At 39.4% G+C, this 26,670-nt stretch overlaps 1 protein-coding gene across 1 annotated transcript in view; it reads right to left on the bottom strand.

The window, feature by feature from the left end:
* The window catches only part of ITGBL1 (integrin subunit beta like 1), a 200,409-nt gene that overhangs the window by 94,510 nt on the left and 79,229 nt on the right, over nucleotides 1-26,670 (bottom strand). The window contains exons 3-7 of the mRNA XM_008684989.2: nucleotides 23,497-23,643; nucleotides 15,890-16,012; nucleotides 12,061-12,201; nucleotides 9,769-9,909; nucleotides 1,654-1,800 (exon numbers count right to left, since the gene is read on the bottom strand). Of these exons, the coding sequence (XP_008683211.1) occupies nucleotides 1,654-1,800; nucleotides 9,769-9,909; nucleotides 12,061-12,201; nucleotides 15,890-16,012; nucleotides 23,497-23,643 (699 nt within the window). The remainder of the gene's footprint in view (nucleotides 1-1,653; nucleotides 1,801-9,768; nucleotides 9,910-12,060; nucleotides 12,202-15,889; nucleotides 16,013-23,496; nucleotides 23,644-26,670) is intronic.

Genomic DNA, 26,670 nt, shown 5'->3' with positions numbered 1-26,670 from the left:
TGATCTAACATTCAGGTAAAAGGAAGTCTTGCTCTTTTTCCTCTTTCATAAGTAAAATTTGTAATAATTTCAATTACCAGTTCCTCCGAAAGCATATTTCATATTAACTTTGCCATTTCCATGTGAGAGGTAAAAATGCATTTATTATTTTGATAAATCAAAAATAATGGAACCAGCTTTCCTCTAGATGAATCCTTCTTTCTCTTCCAATTTGTGCTTGATCTGGAACCAAGAGCGGACCCAAGGCTATATGCTTTCTAAAACAATATAAGCTTATTCAGAGCTATCTATTTATAGGATGCTTTTTCAAAAGCTAACAATCTCCTCAATGCAATGTTAATGAGTTTCAGAAATGTCAGTGGACAATTAAATGGTCTCACTCAGAAAGTTCTGAGCAAATATCCAAACTTTTTCTTTAAAAAGTACAGTCTTAATCCCATTTATCTATTTCACTCATCTCTCCCACCACCTCCCTTCTGGCAACCACTGGCTTGTTCTCTGTGAGAGTCTGTTTTCTTGATTGTCTCTTTTTTGTTGTTGTTGTTGTTGATTTGTTTTGTTTCTTAAACTCCACATATAAGTGAAATCATATGGTATTTGTCTTTGTCTGACTTATTTCATTTAGCATTATACCCTCTAGATGCAACCATGTTGTTGCAAATGGCAAGATCTCATTCTTTTTTATGGCTAAGTGATATTCCATTGTGTATACACACCACATCTTCTCTATCCATTCATCTATTGATGAATGCTTATGTTGCTTTCATATCTTGGCTATTGTAAATAATGCTGCAATGAGCACAGGCATGCATACATCTTTTCAAATTAATGTTTTCATATTCTTTGAGTAAATATCCAGTAGTGGAATTACTGGATCATGTAATTCCATTTTTTAGTTTTTAAATTTTTAATTAAACTTCTGTTTTCCACAGTGGTTGTATCAATCTGCATTCCTATCAACAATACACAAAGGTTCCTTTTATCCACATCCTTGCCTACACTTGTTATTTCTTGTCTTTTTTTTTCTAGCTGTTCTGCTAGGTGATACCTCATTGTGGTTTTGATTCGCATTTCCCTGATAACTGAGCATCTTTTCATATGTCTGTTGGCCATTTGTATATCTTCTTTGGAAAAATGTCTATTCAGATACTTTGCCTATTTTTTAATCAAACTATCTGTGGTTTTGTTTTGTTTTGTTTTGGTGTTGAGAGGTATAAGTTCTTCATGTATTTTGGATACTAACCTCTTACGGATATATCACTTGCAAATATCTTCTCCCATTCAGTAGGTTGCCTTCTTGTTTTGTTTGTTTCCTTTGCTGTGCAAAACTTTTTTTTTAATGTAGCATTGAACTGACCTGAACTAAACTGAAATTGAACAGACCTCAAAGCTAAACTGATGGTATGTGTAAGACTGAAAGAGAGAGAGAGAGAGAGAGAGAGAGCATGCTTGAAACAGAAAGGGAGAAGGAGAGAGATTATATTTCTCCATGTACTTTCAGCAGTGGAAATTGGATGCATTATTAGTTCTAAAAAGACTAATCTTTCCTTATCGAGGCATCTCAGCTCTCTGTTAAATAAGATATATGTGAACCGAATGCATTTGACTCGTAAGGTTAGGAGGTGGTGACAAAGCCTGAGAGCTCTCACTTACCCCTTCCAGAGCAAGGCAGATCAGAACTTCCTTGGCACTTCTTGATGCTCTCCTCTGCTGACAGTGGGCAGGAACGTGGGTGCTCACACTTTTTCCCATACCAGCCTACTTTGCAGTCACATTTGCCACAATTACACTGCCCATGACCTTCACAATGAGAGTGTAAAAAAATATGAAAAAATAGACATTGAGGTCAGAATTAGCTTTCATTTCAACAGTGAATATCACAAATGAGTCAGGATCTTAACACCGTATTAAACACTAAAGCAAAGGCATATTTTTCTCAAGTTCTTAAATACCTGATTTACATTGATTGATCATGAGGGGTAAAGAAAAGCAACTACTCCTGATAAGATAAATGGGTTCGTAGGGCTATAAACGTGAATCCATCAAAATCCAGGTTCATGTGATTGTATTGGTCTGCTGGGGCCTAAATGGAGTATTTGATGGATTTGGTAATTAATTCATGTGGAGGAGAGCCATAGGAAATTAAAAACAATTTGCTGTTGAAACAGGGCTTATCTTGTGGAGTCTCCCACACTTTTCATTACCTCTTTTCTACACTCTACATGCTTAGCCTAGAGACTCTTCGCCTAAAACTAATAACCTCTGTGGAATTCACATTCCTTGAGGATCGATGTAGTATACACAAAAGAGGTCAGGAAAGATATTAAACTTCTTTACACATGCTCACAGAGCCTGTAACAAATTGCGATGAGTAGTGGCATGGTAGAGCAAAAAATGGCCTATGTTATCAAATAAATGGGTCCAAATCCTGGTCCTGCCATCTACAGAGTAGAGCTGGTCAAATGTCAATGTCTCCGAGGTTTAGTTTCTTTGTTTTTGGATAAGATAATAATACATTATCTATCCACATTTATCAGGAAGTACATAATATATCTTAAAACGCTACATAAAAGTGAGCTATTGTTATTTTTATTCGAGTCCACATATGTAAACAAGTAGGAATAGAACGAAAAGCAAGAAAGCCAAGCTTTTCTTAACTCCTAATCAACATACTCATTATTGCAGATGCAGGACACTGTGGATTTCTGTAATTGCTGCAAAAATGCATGAATTTTTTTTTTTTTTTTAATTTTAAGTAGGCTCCATGCCAAAATGTGGAACCCAATGCGGGGCCCGAACTCATGATCCTGAGATCAAGACCTGAGCTGGGATCAAGAGTTGGATCCTCAACCGACTGAGCCACCTAGGCACCCCAAAAATGCATGAAAAATTTTAAAGGAAGTGGAATTATATTTTCTTTAAACTGAGTGTAATGCTAATGGATGAAAATCTCTGCTATTTCATCTTTGGCATCTGATATTAATATAAATCATACAATATGGAAACTGTTCTTTAGTACAGACTAGCCTGTTTTATCAAGAGTCCCTGAAGTTTGTGGGCAGATAGCTATCTTTTGAGTTAGAAGAATTGGACAATCCACATATCAGGAAGCTTTTCACCACCTATTAACCTGGTTCTTCATGAAATAAATCATAAAATCATAGTCAAAGTAGAATGAGATATTAGGGATCAGTGAATCCAAATTTTGCCTTTAAAGCTATACTCAATTCAACATACATTTATTGATGACTTACTATGTACCAGAGTCTAAACAACAAATTTCAGTCACATTAATACTCTGCTTCGAGCTTATCATTTTAAAGGAAAAGAAAATTGTGTTTGCTCATAAATATGTATGACATGTCAATGTGATCATTGAAACCTTTAAATATAAGAGTTTTTATTTTACTAGTTTAACTTATGAGCAATTATGTTTCAGAGGTTGTTGGGCTTTGTGGTTTTTTGCCCTTTTCCCAGAAGTTCCCACTCTTCTTCTCCATCCTCATGTAATTTAGAGCACAATTTCCAAACAGAGCTACACTGCAAAGGTATAGATACATAGCAATTCTAAAAGAGATTTCAACATTCCAAGTATAATTAATTCTGCTGTTTATAGAGCCCATGGCTTTGAAATTCTCGAAGATGAGAGGTCTCATTCCTAGCACAGTTAGATCTCCTACAAGGATCCTGGACAAAGCACGGAACATGCTGCCGTTGCTGAGAGGCTAGTTGATGCTTTCACAAGAACAGTGAAAAACAGTTTTACTGAAAGGGGGGAAGAAAGCTTTACTTTTACAAGTTGAAAATAGCTGTGAACGTTAGAAGAAAATATTCAGTAGGCAAGGATGCCAAGCAGTCCCGAACTACCCAGGACAGCGCCACCACACACCCAGGCGTGGAACAAAACAGGAGCCTGCGTAGCGGGAGAGCAGTGACCGAGGGCAGAACGTTCTCAAGTTCTGTAGTTGGAATATAGGCTTCAGAGCAGCCATTAGTTTCTATCTCATTCCCATGTCAAGATTTAAAACAAAACTGGTAGTGGGGATGCGTGGGTGGCTCGGTCGGTTAAGCGGCTGCCTCCATCTCAGGTCATGATCCCAGGGTCCTCCGCATCGAGTCCCACATCAGGCTCCTTGCTCAGCAGGGAGCCTGCTTCTCCGTCTCCCTCTCCCTCTGCCTGCAGCTCCCCCTGCTTGTGCTCTCTCTCTCTCTCTGACAAATAAATAAATAAAATAAAACAAAACTGGTGGCGGAATGAAACAAATTCATGAAGACGGTCAGAAGTATGACTAAGGCATTTTTAGAGTTAAGATCTGGTCCCACTGATAACAAAAGAAGTCAGAGGAATTGTGGCTGCATTGACACATTTTGAAAAACAAAATACAGCTGCTCTAGAGCTAGAAGAAGAAATGTCTGAAAGTCTTGCACCATTATGCTCCAGATTCGTTTTCTGTTTTCTATCGTACTGCTTTCTTCATTTGGTTTCTAATCTCTGTGCTTTCCTCCCTAAAGTTATGCCTTTTCCCTATCCCTTCACTATTTCTGGGCTCTGGTAACAGTCACTAGGGGGAAGAGCAACCTATGCGATCCCACGTCTCTACTTCCTAGGTGTTCAGTGCAGCATCATGAACATTCTCAAGAATGAGTCCTATAAATTTGTGCGACACCCCCGGGCATCGCCAGCTCCAAGCACAGCTGGGAAGAACACATACAATGTGTCCCTCACTTTTACCACCTGTGTGATGAGCCCTAACCTCCCGCACCTTCTGTCTCAGCCTCAGCCTTCACCCCATCAAAGAGCCCTCGACAACCCCACTGTCGTCCACTGCTTAAGCACTGGAATAAATGGATGAGACCGTGTCACTGCTGTGATTGGCTGCAGAATGAAAGGTTGTGCCTCTAAATAGGAAAGTATCACAGTGGGAGAATATTATTTAGTTCAGGATGGCCACTGCTCCTCCTCAAAACACCTGGTTAGGAGTCTCCTCCACATTCTGCCATCTGAAGTCAACATCAATGGAACAAGTTTGGGCCGAGGACAGAAGGGTTATTAAAATATGAATGACCTAAATCAACTATCCATAATGAATGAAATTCCTGAGAGTCAGTGAATGCATGGCAACCACTTTAAATGGTGATAGCAGGGAAAGAGAATGTTTCTTAAGGGTTCCATTGTTTCGGGAAAGTAGAAATACCTAAATCAAATGTCCCAGTGAGGATCACAGAGAAGCAAACAGGAAAGTTATAAAGAAAAGTTGAAATACTTCTAGTCTAATAGGATGAAAAATAGTATTGACAGCAGTATTGCTGACCTAAATGTTTATTAGAGATTAGGTTAAAACATAAACATAACTATTACTTTCATGGTAACGAAGATTATATTCTCCATCTTTCAATAACTCAAAATCACATGCTGTTCAAGTATATTTCAGAACATTATGGATCTCACTTTAAATGAAACTGTACCTTTTCTATAAAATTCTTTTTGATATTTCATCAGTGGGGTTAGGAAATCACTTAAAAATGCATGGTATTAATACCAGATTCTGAAGCTGGTATTGAGCCTTTCAGAGAAGACAGGAAATCATAAAATGAAATTGCAATTTCTCTCCTGGAGTTACTAGTTTCTCAATTTCAGTATAAAGGTTATGCCAAAGAGGGAGAAAAGGGATCATTTTATAGGGATAAAATGAAGAAGATGAAAATGCTTGGTGTTGGTATATAAAAAAGAGTTTAGAAATGGTAAGATCTGTTGAGCATGAAAATCCTTTTGACTGCCATAATACACTATAGCAAGTCTTTTCCGAACAAATAGTGAAAGGTGCATAAAAGAAGAAATTAGGGGACCTGTGTCTTTAGTCTAAATGCATCTCATTTTATCTTTAAAATGACAGAGATAAAAGAAGTAAATTTTACCACACCGAAATTTCATACTTCCATGCTAGTTTGTCAAGTAGATAAATGGATGGATAGATATAGATAGATATGGCCTCCAGGAGTTCATTGCTTCCAGTAAGTATTCTTCCAAACTCTCTAGGCAAAGGATTAACAAATACAGAATGTTGTTGTTTATCCCTGATAGGAAACACGTGAAGAATATACAGTAGAGAATAGCTTTCAGAAGACCTATGATCTGCATTAAACACACACGTGCGTGTGCGCGACAATGGAAGAAGAACATGGCGCCCACGTAATGGGATTGCAGTCCAATCTGTACCCCGGGGGTAGAAAGTTGGCAGCATGGCTGGACACTCAGTGGAACCACAGCCATGGCCATGTGCTCTTTGGAGCGAAGACGTCTCAGGAATATCAATCCAGGACAAATGTAGTTGCATCCATTCCAGACAAACATTCTTCTGCTGTAAAAGATATTTCTTTCTTTGAAAATGATCAAAGCTGCTCATGAACTGGAATCTGATTTTTATGATGAGCTCCTTACAAAGTAATATGAAGATCACCAACAGGAAAAGTTTGGGGGAATAGATTAGGTCTAACTAGTACATGTTATTTTAAAAAAACAAATCCATTTGATATATTTATTTGATTTTTCTTTCAAGACAATGCAAACTGAATATACTTAATCACGTCCTTCAGTTTCTTTCCTTAGTGTTTTGGTAATCCGCCATGATAAATCTCCCCACACAATATGGTCCTATCAAATGATTCCATTTTCCAAATTAATGGAAAGGGAAGAAGGGAAGGAAGAGATGACGTGGAGACTTTCAGCTTCCAAGGAGCCTCCTGAGGACCTTCACCTGCCCAACCTAGGGTAGTAACTCTGAGCCCAAATGACATGCAGCAGGAATTGTGAGCTTATAATAAAAAGACTGGAGTGTCAACTGAAGTTTCATTGCCCATCTTCACCCCATGCCCCCTCTTGCTCACCGTGAGACAGAACAGCACACGTGACCCTGAGTGGTCACTATTGTATAGCTACTCTGAATTTGTCAACCCCACTCCAAAATCAAGATCATGGGTTTATCAAGGAAGAACATACCCTGTGTCAAACAAACAAACAACAAAAAACAAAACAATCACAAAAACCACATATCAGAAAGTCACAAACTTAACATTTTTTTATGTAGCCTGCTTATCCCCTTCATTTTCCCATTTAAAATTGTCTGAATTCATGTTTTATCTCACAGACAATCTTAAAGTGGCATTCTTAAATGACATTTCCTGAACCCTGTATAGATTTAATTAGCTACTCTAGGGCTCTAACTTCTCATGTTCAGCCCTGACCCTTCAGACTCACATATTCAGTAGGCTGGAAAAAAAAAATAATAATAACAGCTTTGGATTGCCATTGGTCTTTTAGACTCAATATCTAGAAATGAATTTGCTAACTTCCTTCTATATTCTCCGTTTCGGTAAATGGCACCCAGACAACCAGACTGGAAACCTGTGAGTGCAGCACTTTGCTGCCTAAAACCATCATCAGCTCCCCATGGCCTTTGGAGTAGAGTCTGGTTGTGCAGCAGGCTGAAAAGACCTCTAGCTCTGTTTCTGGCCAGCTTTACCTTTTGCTACTTGTGCATCCTGGTGATAACGAAACTGATTCTAGTCCCCTGCACAGATCACACACTTCTATTCTCTTTGCCTAGGATGTGCCTCTCATCTCTTTTTACCTGCAAGCCTACTTTTAGGCGGGGTAGGGGTAGGCACATGCGTGGTGATCTGAAAGCATCAGCAATTGCAGGAACCGTAACTCACCACCTCTGTGAAGAGCCTCATCACCCTAAGGAAAATGTCAAAGAAGCTCACACCCAATATCCTCTACAGTTTACTTCTTCAGTTTGTTGGCTGCCTCTCCAGTCCCGATGGAATGAAAACTCCCCGAGAGGAGGCATTTGATCTATCGGGGTCCTTGCTATGTCCCCAGGTCAATGGCCAGATGAGCAACAAATCCGTGACTCTGCAAATCTCCCCCACCACAGTACATTAAAATGTCATGTTTATATGGCAGTTTTGTCATTGTTGTTTTGTTTTGGTTTTGGCAGGGGTTTTGTTGTTGTTGTTTGCTTTGTTTTGTTTTTTGCTGAACAGTAAATTTTTTGGAGCTTGGAGGTAGAACTTACGAATTTTTTTATGGTTAGACCCTAATACCTTACGTAGTGCCTCTAGCATAGTTGGTGCCTGATAAATGTTTGTCCTATTAAATTGAAGTTTAAACAAACATTTTTCAGTAAAGAGAGAAACTTTACATTTCTTCAGATTCATAGATCTCATTAACACTGTGATCCTGTCTCTTCACTGTGAGGCCTTCAGCAGGTTATGGAACTTTCCCGAACCTCACTAACCCCGTTTGTAAAATGAGAAGAAATAGATTCCCTACCTCGTAGACTTTTACAAAAAAAATAAATGCCACAATCTGAAAAGTGCTTAGCACGGTGTCTGGCACAGAGAGCCACCCGAGAGCTTCCGGCTGTCTCATTTCCATTGTTTTGATAATGGAGATAATAAAGAACACTCATAGATAATGAATAACAGAAAAATCTGGAAAGGGTATCCCCCCAAGAGATGGGTGTTCACCAAATGTTTAGGAAATACTCCGGAGCATGAGGGATAATCAGGAGAGGGAAGCTCTTCTGCAGTGGGAAGTTTTAGCAGCAGGCTCCCGTCAGGGGGGCCAGAGAAGCTTCCACCGTTGCATAATCAGTGATCAAATAGGGCAGCCCTTTCATCTCCCTTTGCCGGCAAACCTTCAGGAGAGAGTGGAGTTTCCCATCTACTTACACACCCATCAGGCAGGCCAGCCTAAAAAGACGTGTATGCATACGTCTCCGTCTCCCGGGTTGTCAAATACAACCGGACTGAAAATTCATAACTCCAGTTTTTGTTCAATGACCCTTTTTCAGATGAATCTGACCGCCTTCTTTGTGCCTTTCGCCCTGAGAAGTTCTGGCAGGGTGTGTTTTTCCTTTGCACTTAAAATTGAAAGTTCCCAAAGCCGAAGATGGATCGTGTTTGTCTCCTTCCCTGCTGGAACCGATAGCCAGGACGCCAGCCAGACCCTGGAGAATGGTATCTGCTCTATAAATGTTTATGGAATAAAATTTTTGGATCCACTTACTGATATTTAATCCTGCACTAATCTGCAGAATAATCCTAGGATATAAATTATGCCAAGGAATTATGGCAGGAAAATATGGACGAGAACTGTGTTACATGAAGTTGTGTAATATATGAGAGTAGCTGTTCTCGTGGTCCCCATCCGGGACACTGCCTTCTGGCCTGCTGGTTTTGGGCACTCAGAGCTGAGCAACAGATATTTGGGGGAGGTGGTGCTCCTTGGTGAGGAGTTAGACCAGTCTTAAGAAAGTGAGGCCCTTTCATCTCTGGTCTTTGCCTAATGCGTAAATTCTCTGAAGGTTTTCCAAGGTACTCACAGGAGCACCGTGACTATCAAACACTTTCCAATGCACAGATTTGGTTCATTCATTCATTCATTCATTTTGAGAGAGCGAGAGAGTGTGTGAGCATGGGGGGAGGGGCAGAGGGAGAGGAAGAAAGAGATTCTCAAGCAGGCTCCATGCCCAGCACAGAGCCTGACATGGGCTCGATCTCATGACCCTGAGATAATGACCTGAGCTGAAACTGAGACGGATGCTTAACTAACTGAGCCACCCAGGGGCCACAGATTTCGGATCTTTTACAGTTTCTGTGAGAATCAGAATGAAGCTTGAAAATAGGAAAACAAATATATATATATATATAGATATATATATATTTTTTTACTTAAAAACAGGAATGAGGAGAACAACATACCTGAACAGAAGTCATCAGAGTATCTGTCATAGACAGCCCTACAGTCCCTCTCGTCACACTCACAGGTGTCCCCGTGAATATCTCCCCAGTCTCCGGTTGGGTCAACATCATGGCAAGAACACTCACCACACACACAAGTCCCTAGATGAGAAAAAAAATTGTATAGGGTTTTGATGAAGAAAAATCATGGAAGAAGTATCTGACATATTGCTTTTTAAAATCTTTTGTTTACTGTATACATGGAAAATATATATATTGGAGAAAAAAAATCTACCAAGGAAAAACACCATCTAAAGTGGACAGTAGAGATTCTTTAATAAACAAAAGTAAGTACGTGTGTCTATAATTGTGTGGGGTTGTGGGATGTGTCATTAGCACGGTGCTGGTTTCTCTCTGGAATGCTTGTCCTCAAGAAATTTGCCATCTATTTTACAAAAAGAAAGCTAATGAAAGACTGTAGGGTCATGCACCAAAATGTAAAAGGTGCATGCTGAATATATCTGAATGCTTAAAATGTATTTTAAAATATCCGTATCTGTATTTTAAAAAATAAATACATGTGGCTCTCCTAATCGTATAATTGATGCAGGAGCAGGGGATGAGGACGGATATGTGCTAAAGTGGGACCAGCGTGAAACTGAATTAGCCATTTGGTCAATGCAGGACATGCATTCTTCCCCGATGAGCTGTGTCTGCCACAGAGGGTTTGGGGCCTTAGAGATGGGCTGACAAAGTAGGGGAGGTAGGTTTGTGCAGGGATTGCTGTCTCTCTCCTGGCCCAGAAGCAATGATGGGGAAGAGTGCTAGGGGAGACAGGGCTGGTACCTTCCAGGGGAAAAAAAAGGACTCATGGTAGTGTTTCCCCGACTTGCTTTCAGGAACCCCTGAGTCTCACTGCTAACCAGCCTCGTTCAGACATGCTGCTTTCTGTTCTGCCCTTGGCGGATCTCCAAATTGCACAGCTCACTGGCAAAGGGCGGCAGGAGGTGAGACTGCAGAGAGGGGGTGAGACATGTGTGTTTCTGAAGGACCTCTGTCTCTCAGAGCTCACCTGCTGCAGAACCCGGCCCTGTTCCACGGCCCAAACATTTCCACTTTTCTCCTCGCTCCTTGCAACACCTGGCTGCTTCCTTCCACAGGAACGCAGCATAGACCGCATGCGCTGACAGCACGACAGCGACCACTGACCCTACTGTATTACTACACAAGGACTCAGGCAGCAGCACGTTCTTATACAGTAACGGAAAACAGAACGTGAGTTAGTGTGATCTACAGTCAGACCAACCGTGCATAAATTAAAAAGAGGACTTTTCTTTATGATTTTTGCGCCAAGTTCAGGCCTTTTGCTTTCCTTTCCCTGCGTACAGACATGTGGTCCATTTTACTCTTCCATGTCAATGTTTCATGCCAATTTTTCAAAAGATAGAATCGGTGATGTGTTAAGGTTTTCCGTGTAAGCATGATCTATTAAGAAGCACCATTCATTTATAGAAATGAAAAAAAATAGAGTTTTCCAACTTTCTAGATTTTTATAATTTTATAGAAGGAAAAATGGTCACTTATTTATATCATCAGGTCGGCAAGGAACAGTCCCACATGGTCCTCTTTTACTTACAGTACAGCTAACAAGGGAAAAAATGAGAAGTATTTTCAAGGGTTTTTAAAAAGTGTTGAAAACTGATTCGATTGGATTGCAAGGGTTAACTCAGGTTAAATTACATTTTGGCAATACTAATCTATTCTTCAAATTCATGTCGGAGGGCGGCCTAAATTGTCTATGGCTACCTGTCACGTACTTTTTATATCCATACCATTTTTGTTACTGCAGGTAAAAGTGAAGCGAGTCCAGATCAATTCTGAATGACAACCAAGCCTTCGATTTACTCATAATTAAGACAAGAGAGTTTCTTGAATGCTCTCTAGATAATTAGATGCTCGTGCTGGAGATGGTTCTGTTAGTCAAGAGACAGTTAGCAGAAGTATCTACAAGAATTGCCTTTTTAGCTGCCCTGTGCTGTTTCTGGACGGCCGCCAAAGAAATTATAGCCCCGACGTTAACTATTGGTTCAGTGAAGCTTAAAGAACGATAGCAACTTTCTAATTCTTCTGCTTTTTTACTCAATATGAAATAAGAAAGAGAAGATTGTTGGTAGAGTAAATGTGGACTTACAGCAAAGTCAAACACCGTAAAAGACAACTTCCTCCCATACTGAAGGAAATCCAGAGAAAAGGAGTGTTGACAATTAAGAGCCGCCCCCCCCCCATCTGTAGTAACGTGAATGAATGACACACCTCTGTTACTGCAGATTTTGCCATCTGGAGACGTGCATCTTCGCTTGCTCTCCCAGGGGGTGATATCACACTGGAATTCACATTTATCTCCATGCCAACCAGACCCGCAGTAACAGTTTCCACAGTAACACTTTCCATGGCCTTTACCCAAAATGAATTTTATAGAGTGAGGAAACAAAGCCACTTTTAAAAGCAAAATTAACTTTCTACCTCTTCATGATCATTTTTGTCTTTTGAAATAAAATATACCTGCTTGACAGTCCTTGCTTAAAATAATCAAGTTACATATTTGCTCCCAAACACCATACTTCCGCATATATCTATGTAATTATACACACAAAGTAAGCCCAAGTGTCCTCTAACTCGTCCTAGCCAGGTAGCTGATTAGATTGAAAGAAGTGTAAAGAAATGACATAAAAGACTGTGAAATGTGAAAGCCTGTCTACTACCTCCCGATCTCAAAGGTACGGCATCAAAGTGAAATGTATGCAAGCATCCATCCCGAGGGCATTTCCGGAATTAGTCATCCAAGTATTTCATTTGAAATCAACCACTGAGAAACCAGGGGTACATATTTACTTGGATGCACAGTATTAATGACTGAACCACTTCTTAAACCAGGGGAAATATTTCATCTTTCCATTCAAGTGTGTCCCACAGGCTGTTGTGTTCTACCACGAGGAAAAGAGCTTTTCCGTTAAATCAGTGGTTAGTCCTCCTTTAGGCCAATAAAATATCATGGACTGTTGGCCTCCCAATCAAATCACCCTCCTATTTGTCAAGGGGACAGACATGATAGGGAGGGACTCCCCATCATTTTGTGTTCTGGAGCCACCACACCCTTCTTGCTCCTGCCTCTAATTAAACTTTACCCTGCTCATTTGTACCTACTTCAAGCAACCCCTAATGAACTGTCATACCCTCGCTTCCTGCACCCCTACCGAGCAATCCTTCTGGCTCCGAGCAGGTGGCAATTCTATGTACCTCAAGTCACTTCTCCGGTTATGCCACCCTAGCCACCCAGCCCTGAACGTGTGTTTGTTCTGGTGAAGGTGGTGAACATGACGGTCAGGCTGGATTTCACTGAGTTTCTTCTTCCTGTGTCATCAGAATTTATGCTTTATCAGAGTCTACAGCTAAAGGCTTCGTTCTTCCCTCTCTCTTCCCCTGCAGCCATAATCCCAGAGGGCCTGCAGGAAACTGACCGTGAGGCTATTTTTCTTTCTAAACACTATGGCATTTCTGGCTTGTGGCAGGGGTAGTCAACAGGGCCTATGGAACTCACACTAGAAGGGGGAAATACGATAGAAGATTGTGGTCTCTTATGCTAGTCTCAGCCATGAGATGAAGAACAGCAGACATACATCAGAGAGAAAAAGGGGGAGAGAGAGAGAGAGAAAGAGAGCTATATAAGAAAGAGGCAGGAACCTAAACACACGACGCCACGTTTTCTCTCTAAATGAGCTGTGATTTGGATTTCCATGGAAAACCTCTTATTAACCTAACAGTCAATGATCATTTCTACAACTATTTTAATTTGTTCACGTAGGCAAATGTGAGGGCTATCAAATGGATTTCACCAGTGATAAAATATAAAAGCTATACATTTTATTTATGAACTCAAAAACATCTCTCCTGTACCCACACAAAATATCACATCCCAGGGCTGTCTCCTCAGGAACTTACACTGGAAAACAGCAAGATAACTGTGTACCAAAAGCTTTTCTAGAAGTAGGCTGGGTTTTTTTTTTAACACTTGATTAACTTCTTAAACTAGAATTTACTTCCTCTATAATTTTAGGAAATTTATGTAAGGTGCTACGTACGTAAGCATTACCATGACATTAACAAATAATCCCAAATCTACATTCTTCACACCTAAATTCTTTGTATATTTATAAAACTCATAATTGAATTAGGGTTTCACTAAAAAATCACTGAGATACAGGTGAATAAGGAAAGAAGAATCATGTAAAACTACATTTGCATGTAGATATGAAAAATTAAGCAGATATCCTCACAACCCAAATGAAAATATTGTTAACAAGCCACATGTGGATAATTGAGATAAAATACAAGTTTAGGACAATACACATTGCACACAATAAATATCCTCTGCTTTGTGTAAACTGATGGAATGAGAAAATCTCCTCTGAAAATTGTTCCACTGATGGGCTGTAGAATCACCTCTCAACAGACTGGTTTCATGCAAATGACATGTAGAAAGATCTACAATCCCAGCCAAAGTCACCCTCAGAGGGTACTGGTGTCTGTGGTCAGAGACTTTGCACCATGAAATTGCTTAAGCCTCAAACAAATGGAAATGGTTAGTGGCAAGGCTGAGAGTCAAACAGTTCCTATTGTGTTGCTTCAAGTTAAATGTTTATATTTACATATGCAAATAGACTTCCCCTGTGCATTAGAACACATTGGCCCCAACCTTGTCCGGTGCCTCTTTTTTGGTCCAACATAATTGGAAATGAAACATCAGGAGGAAAGATACATAATATTTGTAGGTGGATTTACCTAACTCTCCTAATTATTTTGGATTGAGTCCATTAACCGAATTGTCTGAGCAGCATCTAGCTGAGGTCACTCCTTGAAAAATGTAACTTCTTGTGTTTGTCTGTTTTATCTTTGTGGGTTGTACAGCGAGGAAACCAGAGGTAACCAAGCAGACCTAAAATAAGAAAAGAGTATCTGGATGACCGCAAGAACTGAAGCTACAATTTGTTTCTGTAAACAGAGGGACAGCTTGTCCTAAGTTAGCGACACTTGCCCTATAGCTCTCTAGCTCCTCCTGCCCCATTTGTCCCTGATCCTTCCAGGGCAAATTCTCTTCTGAAATCACCCACTCTGCATGCAGAACAGGATTCCATGCATTGGAATCTTGTCGGAGATAAATGAAATAAACAATTGCTTATTAATGGAGAGAGGAGGCCAGAGGTAACCAGGCTGAAATGTTTACATTTACGTAAACTGAAGGGATTGTCTCGGCTCTCTACTTTCCTCTCCTGTGCCAGCTATGGGTGCAAATATAAACCCTGGGAACAGGCTTGCAGATAGATAAGCTGAAGAGAAGGACACTCTGGGCGATGAGGAGGGGCTCTTCTTATGGAGCTCCAAACTTCAGGGCACTGAATCAACTCTCCAGGGGCAGGGTCAAGGGCACAGTCTTTGGTGTCACACAGGCAAGAGTTTAAATTCCGCTACGATTGCCGCAACGACCCTGGGTGCATTACCCAACGAATGTGAAGAACTTATTGCTGTGCTTGGCACTAGGAAGTGTGGCATACGCAATAACTATTTCAACAGAAAAATGGATTGAGGAATGGTGTTAGAAATACCCTGGAAACATAGGAAAGAGCATGAAAAATGTTATTTAAGTATTTGGTGGGGAGGGACAGATTCTAGGCTAGTAATCCTTTTGGGCTCCAATGTCTCCAATAGAACATGAAACTATTTAAAGACTTATGATTTAGAAAGGGAAACAGAATGAAATTAACACATGCAATTGAGAGACGGGGGAGAAAAGAGACAAGTAAAAGTGGCTTCGGGAAGCAGGGAAGATGAAGTACCGATAGGATCACTCTGGAACCACACAGTTGGTCTGTTGCCATAATGATCTGGCACTCCCCAGGAACAGTCTGATTTTTTTCATTTAAAAAGTACTAGTTTACCCTGAATGCTTCACATGAGGTGTTCTCCAAATAAACATTCCACTTAAATGAGTAAACTTAGTGCAAGAATGTGTAGAGAGACAAAAGTACAATAAGACAGGTGAACAATCACGTACTTTTACTAATTTCTACACAGTTAGTGTACCGACCTCCACATATTTCTTCTGTTTCATCGTCTATGCATTCTCTGTCGTCACACTCACAAAATTTACCATACACGAGGCTGTTTCCATCTGGATTATCACACTTACACCTGCCACAGTGACATGTACCTAAACCATTAAAAAAACAAACCAACAAATATTTGTTAAATGCATATAAATGATCATTGATGTTTTTTAATCTATCTCTTTCAGAAACAGAGAAAATTCAAATCAATTTAATATTCCAATGATGTAATTCTGTGGGTAGGATGAGATAGATAATGACATTTTTTCTCGATGATTATAGTACAGCAATTATGTTTTATGGCACATAGCTATTATGATTGACCTCTAATAGTTTCATGAATGTAAATTTGACCTTCCCAAGTGTACAGCTACTTTATACATGGCCATCCAATCAATGCATGAATGACTATCTTGTGATTACACCTGGGTCTGAAGTGAAATAAAGCAGAAAATTCCAAGCTTTGTGAGGAAAGTAGCCTTGCTTATCTTCCTCACCAGTATTTATTCAATGCTCTGCACAATATTTGAGCATACTATTTATATAATAAATATTTGTGGAATTTATTATCAAATGCATAAATGAAAAACTTAGAAACTCCTAATAATTTCACCTCCACTGTGTTAAACTGATCCACACGTCCTTATGACAATGGGACCAGAGCAGGTTTTCTCAGGTATAGTGTCCTGGGACCTATACCTCACCAAAACCTCAGGGTGGCTCACAGTGACACAGAGGCACTGGAGTCATCTGGTATACCACACGCCATAGACTCTGCCAACTTTGAGGATTTGACTACAACCCCTGAGACTGATTTCACTGACAGTAAAACAGCATTCAAATGATATTGAGAAGTAGAATGTCCATTTAAGGAACTCCCTTTTTAAGGCTTATTTTTCCATTTTTAATTGATCATCATAACAACCACCAGATATGAACTGAGACTTTACCACTCACCAGATACCATACTTGACTGTGGAAACACAACGGGAGAGCAAGTCAGCCATAATCCTCCTCTCAGAGTTTTATATGAGAAAACGAAAGTGATAAAATAAATGGAGAAGTGCAAAGTGTTGCAGAAGAGCTTAGCAGGGGACTTAACTGAGACCTGGTAGTCAGACTCAGAGTCCCTGGGGAAGTAGCTCCTAAACGAGGTACAGAGAGCAAAGTAAAAATAATAGGCAAGAGAAGTGAGATGGTGGGGAGGCCCACTTCCTGCAAGAGACAACAGCAAAGGCTCTGTGGTAAAAGAGGAAATAAGAAGAAAAAGTCCAAGAGGGCTGGAACATAGAAAATGATGTGGAAAGTGGAACGAAATGAATGAGGCATGTTGAGGTGCAGTTTACTGAAGTCTTACAGGTCATGTTGAAGATTTCCAACTTTAATCCAAGAATAATGAGAAGCCGTAGAAATACTTTCAGCCAGGAAGTCATGCGATCAAGTATGCATTTTTACCAGATTACGCCAGTTGTCATATGCAGAATGAAGCGAAATGGGGCGCAGTGGATATGAGAATAGCTTATTACATTTGTCTGTGGGAAAGAAGATAGAGGCTGACTAGGGTGATGGCAGTGAGTTAGAAAGAAGTGAAGATGCTCAGGGGTGTTTTCAGGAGAAAGAACAGATGACTCAGGGACTGCGTACAAGTGCTGAAGGATCAGGAGGAACCGAGGATATAATATTGATGTTTGAACTGAGCTACTGAATATTGGCAATTCTGTATGTGATGGACCAGAAAGGGAATGGATTTAGGACTAAGGTGGATTTGTAGCCAAATCCAAGTTTTAATAACCAGTAGCTATACATTTTTGAAGTCATTATGTTCATCTCTAACTCTCAAATTGCTTCTCTGCAAATAATATCTACCTCATAGAGCTGCTACAAGAGCCCAGTGGTAAATATATCACCCAGCCATCTTTTTGAAAACATTCTTTTTTTTTTTTAAAGATTTTATTTATTTATGTGACAGAGAGACAGCCAGCGAGAGAGGGAACACAAGCAGGGGGAGTGGGAGAGGAAGAAGCAGGCTCCCAGTGGAGGAGCCCGATGTGGGACTCCATCCTGGAACGCTGGGATCACGCCCTGAGCCGAAGGCAGACGCTTAACGACTGCGCTACCCAGGCGCCCCTGAAAACACTCTTTGTTCAGTTATGTCATAGGTTTTCAGAAAACTTTGGGTTCTTCATCTTCTCCCATGAAGACACTGAGTATAGAAGTCACGTTCCCAAACATTTCCTCTAGACTCTCTGTATATTGATAGACCCACAACGTCCTGTCTCCATACCCTCTGCATGACTCTGTTACCCAGGTCATTCCCAATTAGCTATTATCTTTAAAGAGTTTTTTTTTTTTTTCACAGTCACATAGAAATGGTGATTTTACAGAATTTGAACTAATTATTTTTCTTCCTTGAGAATACTCATAGGAATTTTACTTTTATTAAATTTCCTTTTCTTGTGTGTTTTTTCCTGAAAACTCTTTTAATTTATAAAAGCTCACTTCAAATTGAATGCTATAATTCATGGTACTGCCTCATCTCATTTTTTCTCTAATTATCACCCTTCTTTTTCATTTTCACATTTATTCATGCTGTCTTTCAACCATCCATATATCCATTCATTAAATTTTCTTGTTGCCTATTATATTGTTGGCAAAGTACCAGGTGCTATAGGAGATAATAAGATGAATAAAATTAAAACTAAGTAAATCACAGACTAGGAAGAAAGAGCTTAGATGATCAATAATTTTTACACATACATATGAGACCAGATGACGTAAAGGCATTTGCAACGGATCTGTGACAAATGCTACATAGAAAGTATAAACCTCAGTCTGGCTGTGTAAAGGAGGAAAAGCACAGGAAAGGAGCAAGTTCTTGAGTTGGCTCTTGGTATATGGATAGAATTTCAACAGGTGGAGATGGAGGAAAGGCTTGCAATGTTGAGGAAGGAGCCGCAGCTAAGGGAGGAGGATGTGGAATTAAAGAATAGTGCCGAGTCTGGCTTGAGTTTGGAGAAAAGGGTCCGTTGAAGGCAGAGCGTAGAGGATCATGAATATTGGCTAAGGACTTCAGAACTTATCTGTTGGAATACCAGGAGCCTCTCATGGTTTGGAAGGGAGGGGTAACATGATCAGGGCAAAGAACGCAGGAGCTGTTTTCAGGAAAGATGGGAACAGCCTCTACCTTTGAATTCTACAACTTCTCACTGACACCCTGACAGGCAGGCTCACATCCGAACCATTTCTGGCTAATGTGGGACATTTACAACAGCTCAGCGACTTCCTGTCTCACCCACCAAGTAGAATTCACAACTGAGGCTCCAGGATATGGCAGACAGAAGCCCAGGCAAAAGTGACAGACTCCTGTGTTCATGTTATGTCATACTGCTTCTCTTTCTTAGTTGCCAGTGAGCTCAGTCTCTAGGACTGGTCTTCTGCTTTACGTTAATTATTTTTGCTCTGACTTTTCATTCTAACAAAGTGATCTCTCTCTGGGAGACTTCCCTGTCTTGAACACCACCCACACTCCTCTGCAACGGCACCGGAGCCCCACTTTGCTCTGCAGGCTGTGCCTTGCCTTCTGCACCCCTCTAGAGTCAGCTTCTGGAATTTCTTTCGTTCCCAGCTCCATCTCATCCTGCCCTGCAGTATTATGTCCCAGTGCAACTTCCTCCTCTTCCCCGTCTCCCCCAAGCTGCTTCTAGGAAACCACATCATGATAAAAAGGGGGAACGATTAGTAGAGAGAACTCAGAGCCTAATGCAGTTTCGGGGGGGTACTCCAGAATTAGGCTGGTAGAAATCGCCATTAAAAGAAGCCATGTGACAACGAGATTGCTAAAGTCAACTTGAAAGGCTTCCATACTGAGTAGAGAGTAACATAGAAAGATGAAGTGTAACACTGAGTATGAATTTACCTTTTGGTGCAGCAATTTCATGTCTAGTAATTTATCCTGAAGATACACCCCCCAAAATATGAAAATAAATATGTACCAGTTCTTTCTCTGCATTAATATTTGTAATTTCAAAATATGGGAAAATAAAGGAGACTGAATGAATAAATTATGTCACCTGTATAGAACTGAGTCCTATGCATCTGAAAAAAAAAAAAGAGCAAGATTTCTATGTACGGATATGAAGTGAATTCCAGGAGATGCTGAGTGGCAAAGGCAGAGTGCAAAAGCACATATAGCATGCTACCGTTTGTGTAGGGAACAAATGAAAAAAACAAAAAAAATAATAACACATATATCTATCTATCTGCCTTTATAAAAAATAAACACATACACAGATAAAGCAGAATGCCATAAAGTGGGTTACCTATCAGGTATGCGGAAAGCAGGAGGGTAGGTTCAGGAAGAGAATGATGATTTGCTAAGTATGCATTTTTATATAGTTCTGACTTCTGGAAGCATGCTGATGTTCTGCATATTGCAAAATAAAATCAGTAAGGATGGAAGGGAGGAAAAAAAGTCTAAAACCGAAAGCAATCTGAAGTAAATAAGCTCAATTGTATTTCAAACAAGTACAATAACTACACTAAAGGGAGACAAAAAGAAAGAAATCCAAGTAACTTATGAACACAGCAATTAACTAAGTATCCCAATCTTGAGCATGGCTGGGGTGGGGTGAGGTGGGGGAGGAGGTCAGTTGCAAACAAATTCCACAATGTTTTGGTAGACTTGTTTTGTATAGTGGTATGCATGAAGCAATTCTAAAAACAATTTTAGATGTAGCATAGGATTGAGCAAGTGAGTAAATATATCGGTGATATCGGGAGCCAGAGTTCTCACCATGAAAACATGGTGGGGGAAAATATGGAAGGGGAAAAACAGGAGATAACCTTGTGGGGGTGGATTGGAGTTGGCTGTATTGGTGTGAATTCATGATTTCTAAAATACGTCTGTGTATGTATGTGCATGTACATGTATATATATATTCATGCATGTTTACTAGCCTGTTTATAGAAAGGGCCAAGAAGCAACTTCATCCTAGTAGAAATACACATCCCTAGTGCACACAATTTTTATTCTAATACCATTCTTCACCTAAAGGAATCAAGGCTCTTTAGAGAAATGTTTGATTCCAAAGCTATGGCAAATCAGGTACAATACAATTCTGGAATATTTTGTTATCCCAGGAAAGAAAGAATTGCTGAAACAAAATAAAACAAAACAATGGAGGTATGTCACAAGGGCTGAAAAGCTAGCTTGAAGGGGCTCCAACAGCCTCATCTGGGACAATCTGAGCACCAGAGTAATTAAGTGCAGTAATGAATAATAAAGCATTGACATAATAGGAACTGTGATCCTGGACTGACAAATCACTAAGTAAATGAAATATCCAATAACTGGTAGATGAGAGAAGACTCTTATTTGTGGTAGAATGTTGAGTACCAACTAGTTAATAGGGAGGGAATGCTGGAGTTTGGAAATCATCATTTTTCAATCACTAGTAAGCACTGAATCATGTGAAAGTCATCAATGGATGGAAAATCAGGGGTAATTTTGATGAGGATGTGATGTCTTATAATTTCTACGTTTTTCTCAACAGACTGCTCATTTGTTACAAGGGCAAAATCAGTAATTACAGAGCTGAGACATCAGACAGCACCTTGACCGTGTGATCAAAATTAACCTCACCAGTGAGAGCAGATGGATATAATGGACTTCCAGATGACACATCCCGAGAACACAAAATCATCTATCTGGCGATTCAGCTAAGAACGTATGACATGAATCTAATCATGAGGACACATCAGACAAAGCCAAAAGGAGTAACATTCTATTAAAAAAAAAAAAAAAAAGGTTGGAGACAATTTTCTCCAAAATTTTCAACGCTATACCACCACAGTCTGTGGAAATGGTCCAGATTAAAGGAGGCTAACAAGAGATGACAGCTAAATATAACTTTGCCCCAGACTGGATCCTACGGAGGCAGGGAAATGCTGTAAAGGACATTGTTCTATCAATGAATGAAACTGGAATATGGATGGTAGATTACATAAAAGTATTGTACCAATGTTTAAAAAAAAAGGCTCAGAGATCTTAAAACTGTGTTTTATATTTTATCAAATATGTTTCATCATCTCCTGAAATGATTCTGTAAATTTCTCCATTAAGGTATGTTAATGTAGCAAATCACATGTTTTTTTTTTACCTAATGTTGACTCGTTTGGACTCCTAAACTAACCCCCATTTGCTTATAATGTATTATTAAAAAGAAAAAAAATGAGATTCGCTTTGAAAAAAAAACAACAGATAAATAAAGCCAAAAATAAAGAACAAAGAAACAAAACATAATTCAAGTTTTATTACTGAAAGAAGTTTGGAAAGCTTGACATTTTCAAAACAATGAGGCTATATGCTAAGCACGCACACGTGTGTGTGTGTGTGTGTGTGCGCGCGTGTGTGTATGGGGTGGGTGTTAGGAACTGGAGGTAGAAAAACCCTACAGAGAAGACAGAAAAGACTAAGGTGCTGGAGAGAAGCAAGAAGATCAGTGAACACAGAAAGTAACCTGACTGTTAAGACCATTTGTCATGGTGTCTGACCCATCTACTCATACCTTGCTTTGCATATGGCCTTGATTCCTACTAGCAAAACACGCTGACTGCACTTAATTTACACAGAGCAATTCATTGCAATCAAATACTGTGGAAAGGTGCTAGCTCTGAACCTAGAAGAACTCTACCTACAATGGGAGCTCTACCTACAATGGGAGCTGCAGGAGGGAAGATAGTCACTCTTGGAGTCAAATACTTGCCTTTAACATGCAAAATAATGGCTCACACCCACAGCTTTCCAAAAGAATTACTGCGAGAACTTTAAAAACCCAGTGCAACCCAGACCACACCCACCAAAACAACTCAATCAAAGCTTCTAGCTTTGGGCAGGAGCGTTCTCAAGATCAACCAGCCTTAAGAAAAAACGGACTTTGGAGGCTGCATGTGCCCAAATATGAAAAGAATATTTAATTATAGTAACACCAGCTAAGCATTAATGAAACCAAAACCAGTAGCTTTGTTTTATATGATCTGGGTAATTAATTTTAACAGCTTTCCTATAAATTTCTAAAAAATATTTTTAAATGACTCCTATGAGATGTAAAAATATTTTCGCCAAACATAAAATCGTGATGTCACCATATTTTCCCACGAGTTTCACATTCAGTGCATCTAAAGCTTCTGTCAAATTAAAAAGGTTTGGTTCTATTTGATGCTAAGGTATAAATTCAAAGCACCCTTGATCTGTAACAGAAAATAATTAAGTCATCTTATATAAATCCTTTTTAAAAGATTTAATCCAGCATTCAAAATCATGGTTCACAATTTGCATAAAATGTTGTTGGGGTGTTGTTTCCCGTGAATATCCTGCTTGAAGAAGGCATTTGGAACAGCTGGAGAGCATCAAACTTGCCAGTCTCAGCAAGATGACATTTTTCCCCTATTGATTTATCTGCATTTCATTTCAAAAAAATATACTCAAAAGCAGTCTCTCTCAGAGGTTCCACGTTTCTCAACGCCTACCTATTTCCATAAAAAACCAAAATGTGATTATTGAAGAATTTTCATAGGATATATTTCTTACCTGCATTAGAGCAGATGACATCTTGAGAATTCTTGCACATCTGGTTACTCTTTTTCTTCGTCAGGTCACAGTGAGTTGGGTACTGGCACGCGTCCCCAAACCAACCTTCCTGACATTTGCACTTGCCACAGTCACACTTACCATGGCCTGAGAATTTAACAACATCCAGTTAGACTCGAATTTTTTTCCAAAGAAACCCACTATTGTAACTGAAAGTCTTGAGGATGACGTTGGCTCAGGACTGAGCTCTAATAAATTCAAACACATATAGATTACAGGGGCTGAGGGGTAATGCTACTGTAGACAGTATAATGTAGTGTGTGGATCTTATTTCAATAACCAAAGTTGGTAAGTCATTCTAAAACCATTAATTAATTTGTAAAGACATTAGGATAGATAATAAACCAGAAGTTTAATTATACACTTGGTCAGAAAATTTAGCACTAAAAAAAAGATCCACCTAGCACCTTCACATTTAAGACACAAAAGCCCAATAAAAATTATTTCCATTTAACTGCATTTTATAACACATAAAACCACCAACTCTGAGTAACCATTCTTCCGTGAAACTCCACTAAACCAAACATTGGCTTAGATTTATTGGAATTTAGGATGTAATAAAGTTTAATGGATATATTGAATACCATTTTGGAATATGACTGACACAAAAAATAATTACATATTTTGTTTCTTAATGAGAAAATTTGGTCCAAGAATCAAAAGGCTAAGAGCCATAGTCATCTACCTCTACAGAAATTTCTCAACTTTTAATGTTCTCAAATCAACATTGTGCTGTTTTTATTGTTGTGATAATTAACTTTATTAAGTCTTGGTTGATGAATCCTCCCAAGGTTTTTATTGACTACACACTAGTCCTACCAAAGTACAATACAATGTAAAATACTTTGCTCTAGTCTTGAAGTAACTTAAAAAGTTCAAAGTTGAGGTCAATGTACAAAGAAGACCGTGTTATCTTCAGCCCGAAATGTTTGTCAGACCCTGTGTTAAGTTGAGCAATATGTCTCTTATAGAAATAAGAAAGGAGAGACTCTCTGAACTTCCTTGACCTTTAACTGAGCTTGGAAAGGTGAGCAGAGTTTGAATGGGCTGCAGGGAGAGTATTCTTATATTACTCAAAATATTAATGCCATGTCCCAATGCCTGAAGTTCATCGACCACAGAATGGAATCATTGATCTAGTGCCAACAGTCATTCAGCATGGCAGCCAAAATCTACATGATGAGGTCCAGATGGCTGGTCAGAATGAATGGCTCAGAGGTGTCCCATTTGGGCATGTTCAGCAGAGCCTGACTCTATGATTGGTTGTGACTTTAAAACTCTGAATGTTGCCCAGTCCACGTAAATATTTCTATTCCTGTTGCATTTTTCAAATTATTCTATTTTGCAAACACAACCTTGCATGCACCCTAATTGTAATTCATTTTATCCAGTGCACATTACTGTCAAATTGATTGTATCATTTTGCATTCTTGTCTGGCCCTACATGATACTGTCAATCTCGGCCAACTTGGTATCATTTACAAGCATAAGTGATCTCTCCTGCCAACCATCCAGTTTATTTATAAAAGTATTAAGCCACATCCTTGAAGTAGCTAAGTCTCTTTTTGCAAAGAGGTATCTTGGTAACTATAATTACTCTTTGATAATGTTAGCTTATCAGGTTGAACCACAGGGATCATCACTATTATTAGTTTAATATCAGCTATTTATTATGATCCATCCCAATAAAATGTGGCTTCATATCCATAGCAAAGAAAATAGAAATGATTTAGAAGATAATGAAATGTAGTAGTAATGATTTGCTGAATCTAGAATAAAAGAACACTCAACACTTCTTTTATATTGGATGGGACATCTCAGAACCGGACCGAAGGTATATATAACAGAAATGGGTAATGGTGGGTAGGCCAAAAGTTGCAGATTTTTTACAGGGGGACAAATTTTAGAAATAGGGTGAAAATAAAAAATATACAGATGATAGGGAGAGACTCCTCCACCTCAGACTGACCCAATGAAGCAATAGTAGAAGTAATATTCTAAGGTGCTCACACCCCAAAGTTAGCTCATGGGGCCTAGGTTCAGAAACTCCTTCCATAAAAGGTTCTGTGGCAAAATAAACATGGGAACGAGAACCACTATCTTCTTCTTTTAGTGGGTCATGATATAAATCAGCACACTGAAGCTTCTTCATGTCCTGTTGTGAAAAAGCTATTTCGCTTTTGCTCAAAATATACAGTATTTCTTACTAGGGAGCCTCTTTCTCTCATAACCTATTTGAATTTCCTGAACTACACTTAGACTGTATGAGATAATGTGCTTTCAGCTTTTCATTTAGCAACTGATCAGTGTAGGACAAGGTCAGCTGCCTTTATACTGTTTCTAAACTTTATACCTAATAAAGTCCTCTTTGATTCACTTTTGCCCATTTAGTTAAGTGAATAGAAATCAATTTTTTTACTGTCAAGAATTATCAAGTAATACCCTGTACAGCCTAATTTGGAGGTAAATATAAATATTTTTTAAGATAGAAAATAATCTTCAGACTATTTTTACTCTTTCCCTACAGTTAGTAATTTCTTGAGCAGAGCTCAGGGAATTAGGTTGCTACATTATTGTACCCATATTACATAGCTCATCTCCATTGCAGTGTCACAAATATGGCTTCCAAAAACATTCCATTTCTCAAAAATAATTTGCCCGTTGGGAATAGACGGCCCAAGAGAAACAAAGCGGAACTCCTGAATCATGAGGCCCAGAAGAGGGCTCTGATGCCCAAGGTTGAAGCGTGGTCTTTGCTGGCTACATGAAATGCCAAGCAGCAAAGCAGTCACCATTCCTGCCTGTCACGATTCACCTCTCCAGTTCTGTTTCTTCTCCAGAGAACTCAATTTCCACACTTAAAAAATGTGGTCTTAAAATGAACAATCCAACATGCTTGGCAATAAATCTGTTGCCCTTCAAATAAATTCCCAAGGAGTCAGGAGAAAACACACACAAAACAAGAATGTCAGAAAAATGCCAAAACAACTTCTTCTAAAGTAATAAGGAAGAAAAAGTAAATGGCTATTCTTGTTGCTTCCAGGATTGTCAGGGGTGTAGCCAGTCTAGAGAGTAAAATTCAGTAGTTAGTTAGTCTCCTGTTCAAGGAAGAAT

This window comes from Ursus maritimus, unplaced genomic scaffold (assembly GCF_017311325.1).
Source record: "Ursus maritimus isolate PB19 unplaced genomic scaffold, ASM1731132v1 scaffold_10, whole genome shotgun sequence".
NCBI lineage: Eukaryota > Metazoa > Chordata > Mammalia > Carnivora > Ursidae > Ursus > Ursus maritimus.
Note: the sequence above shows the minus strand (reverse complement) of the source record. Positions and strands in the feature narration are given on the sequence as shown.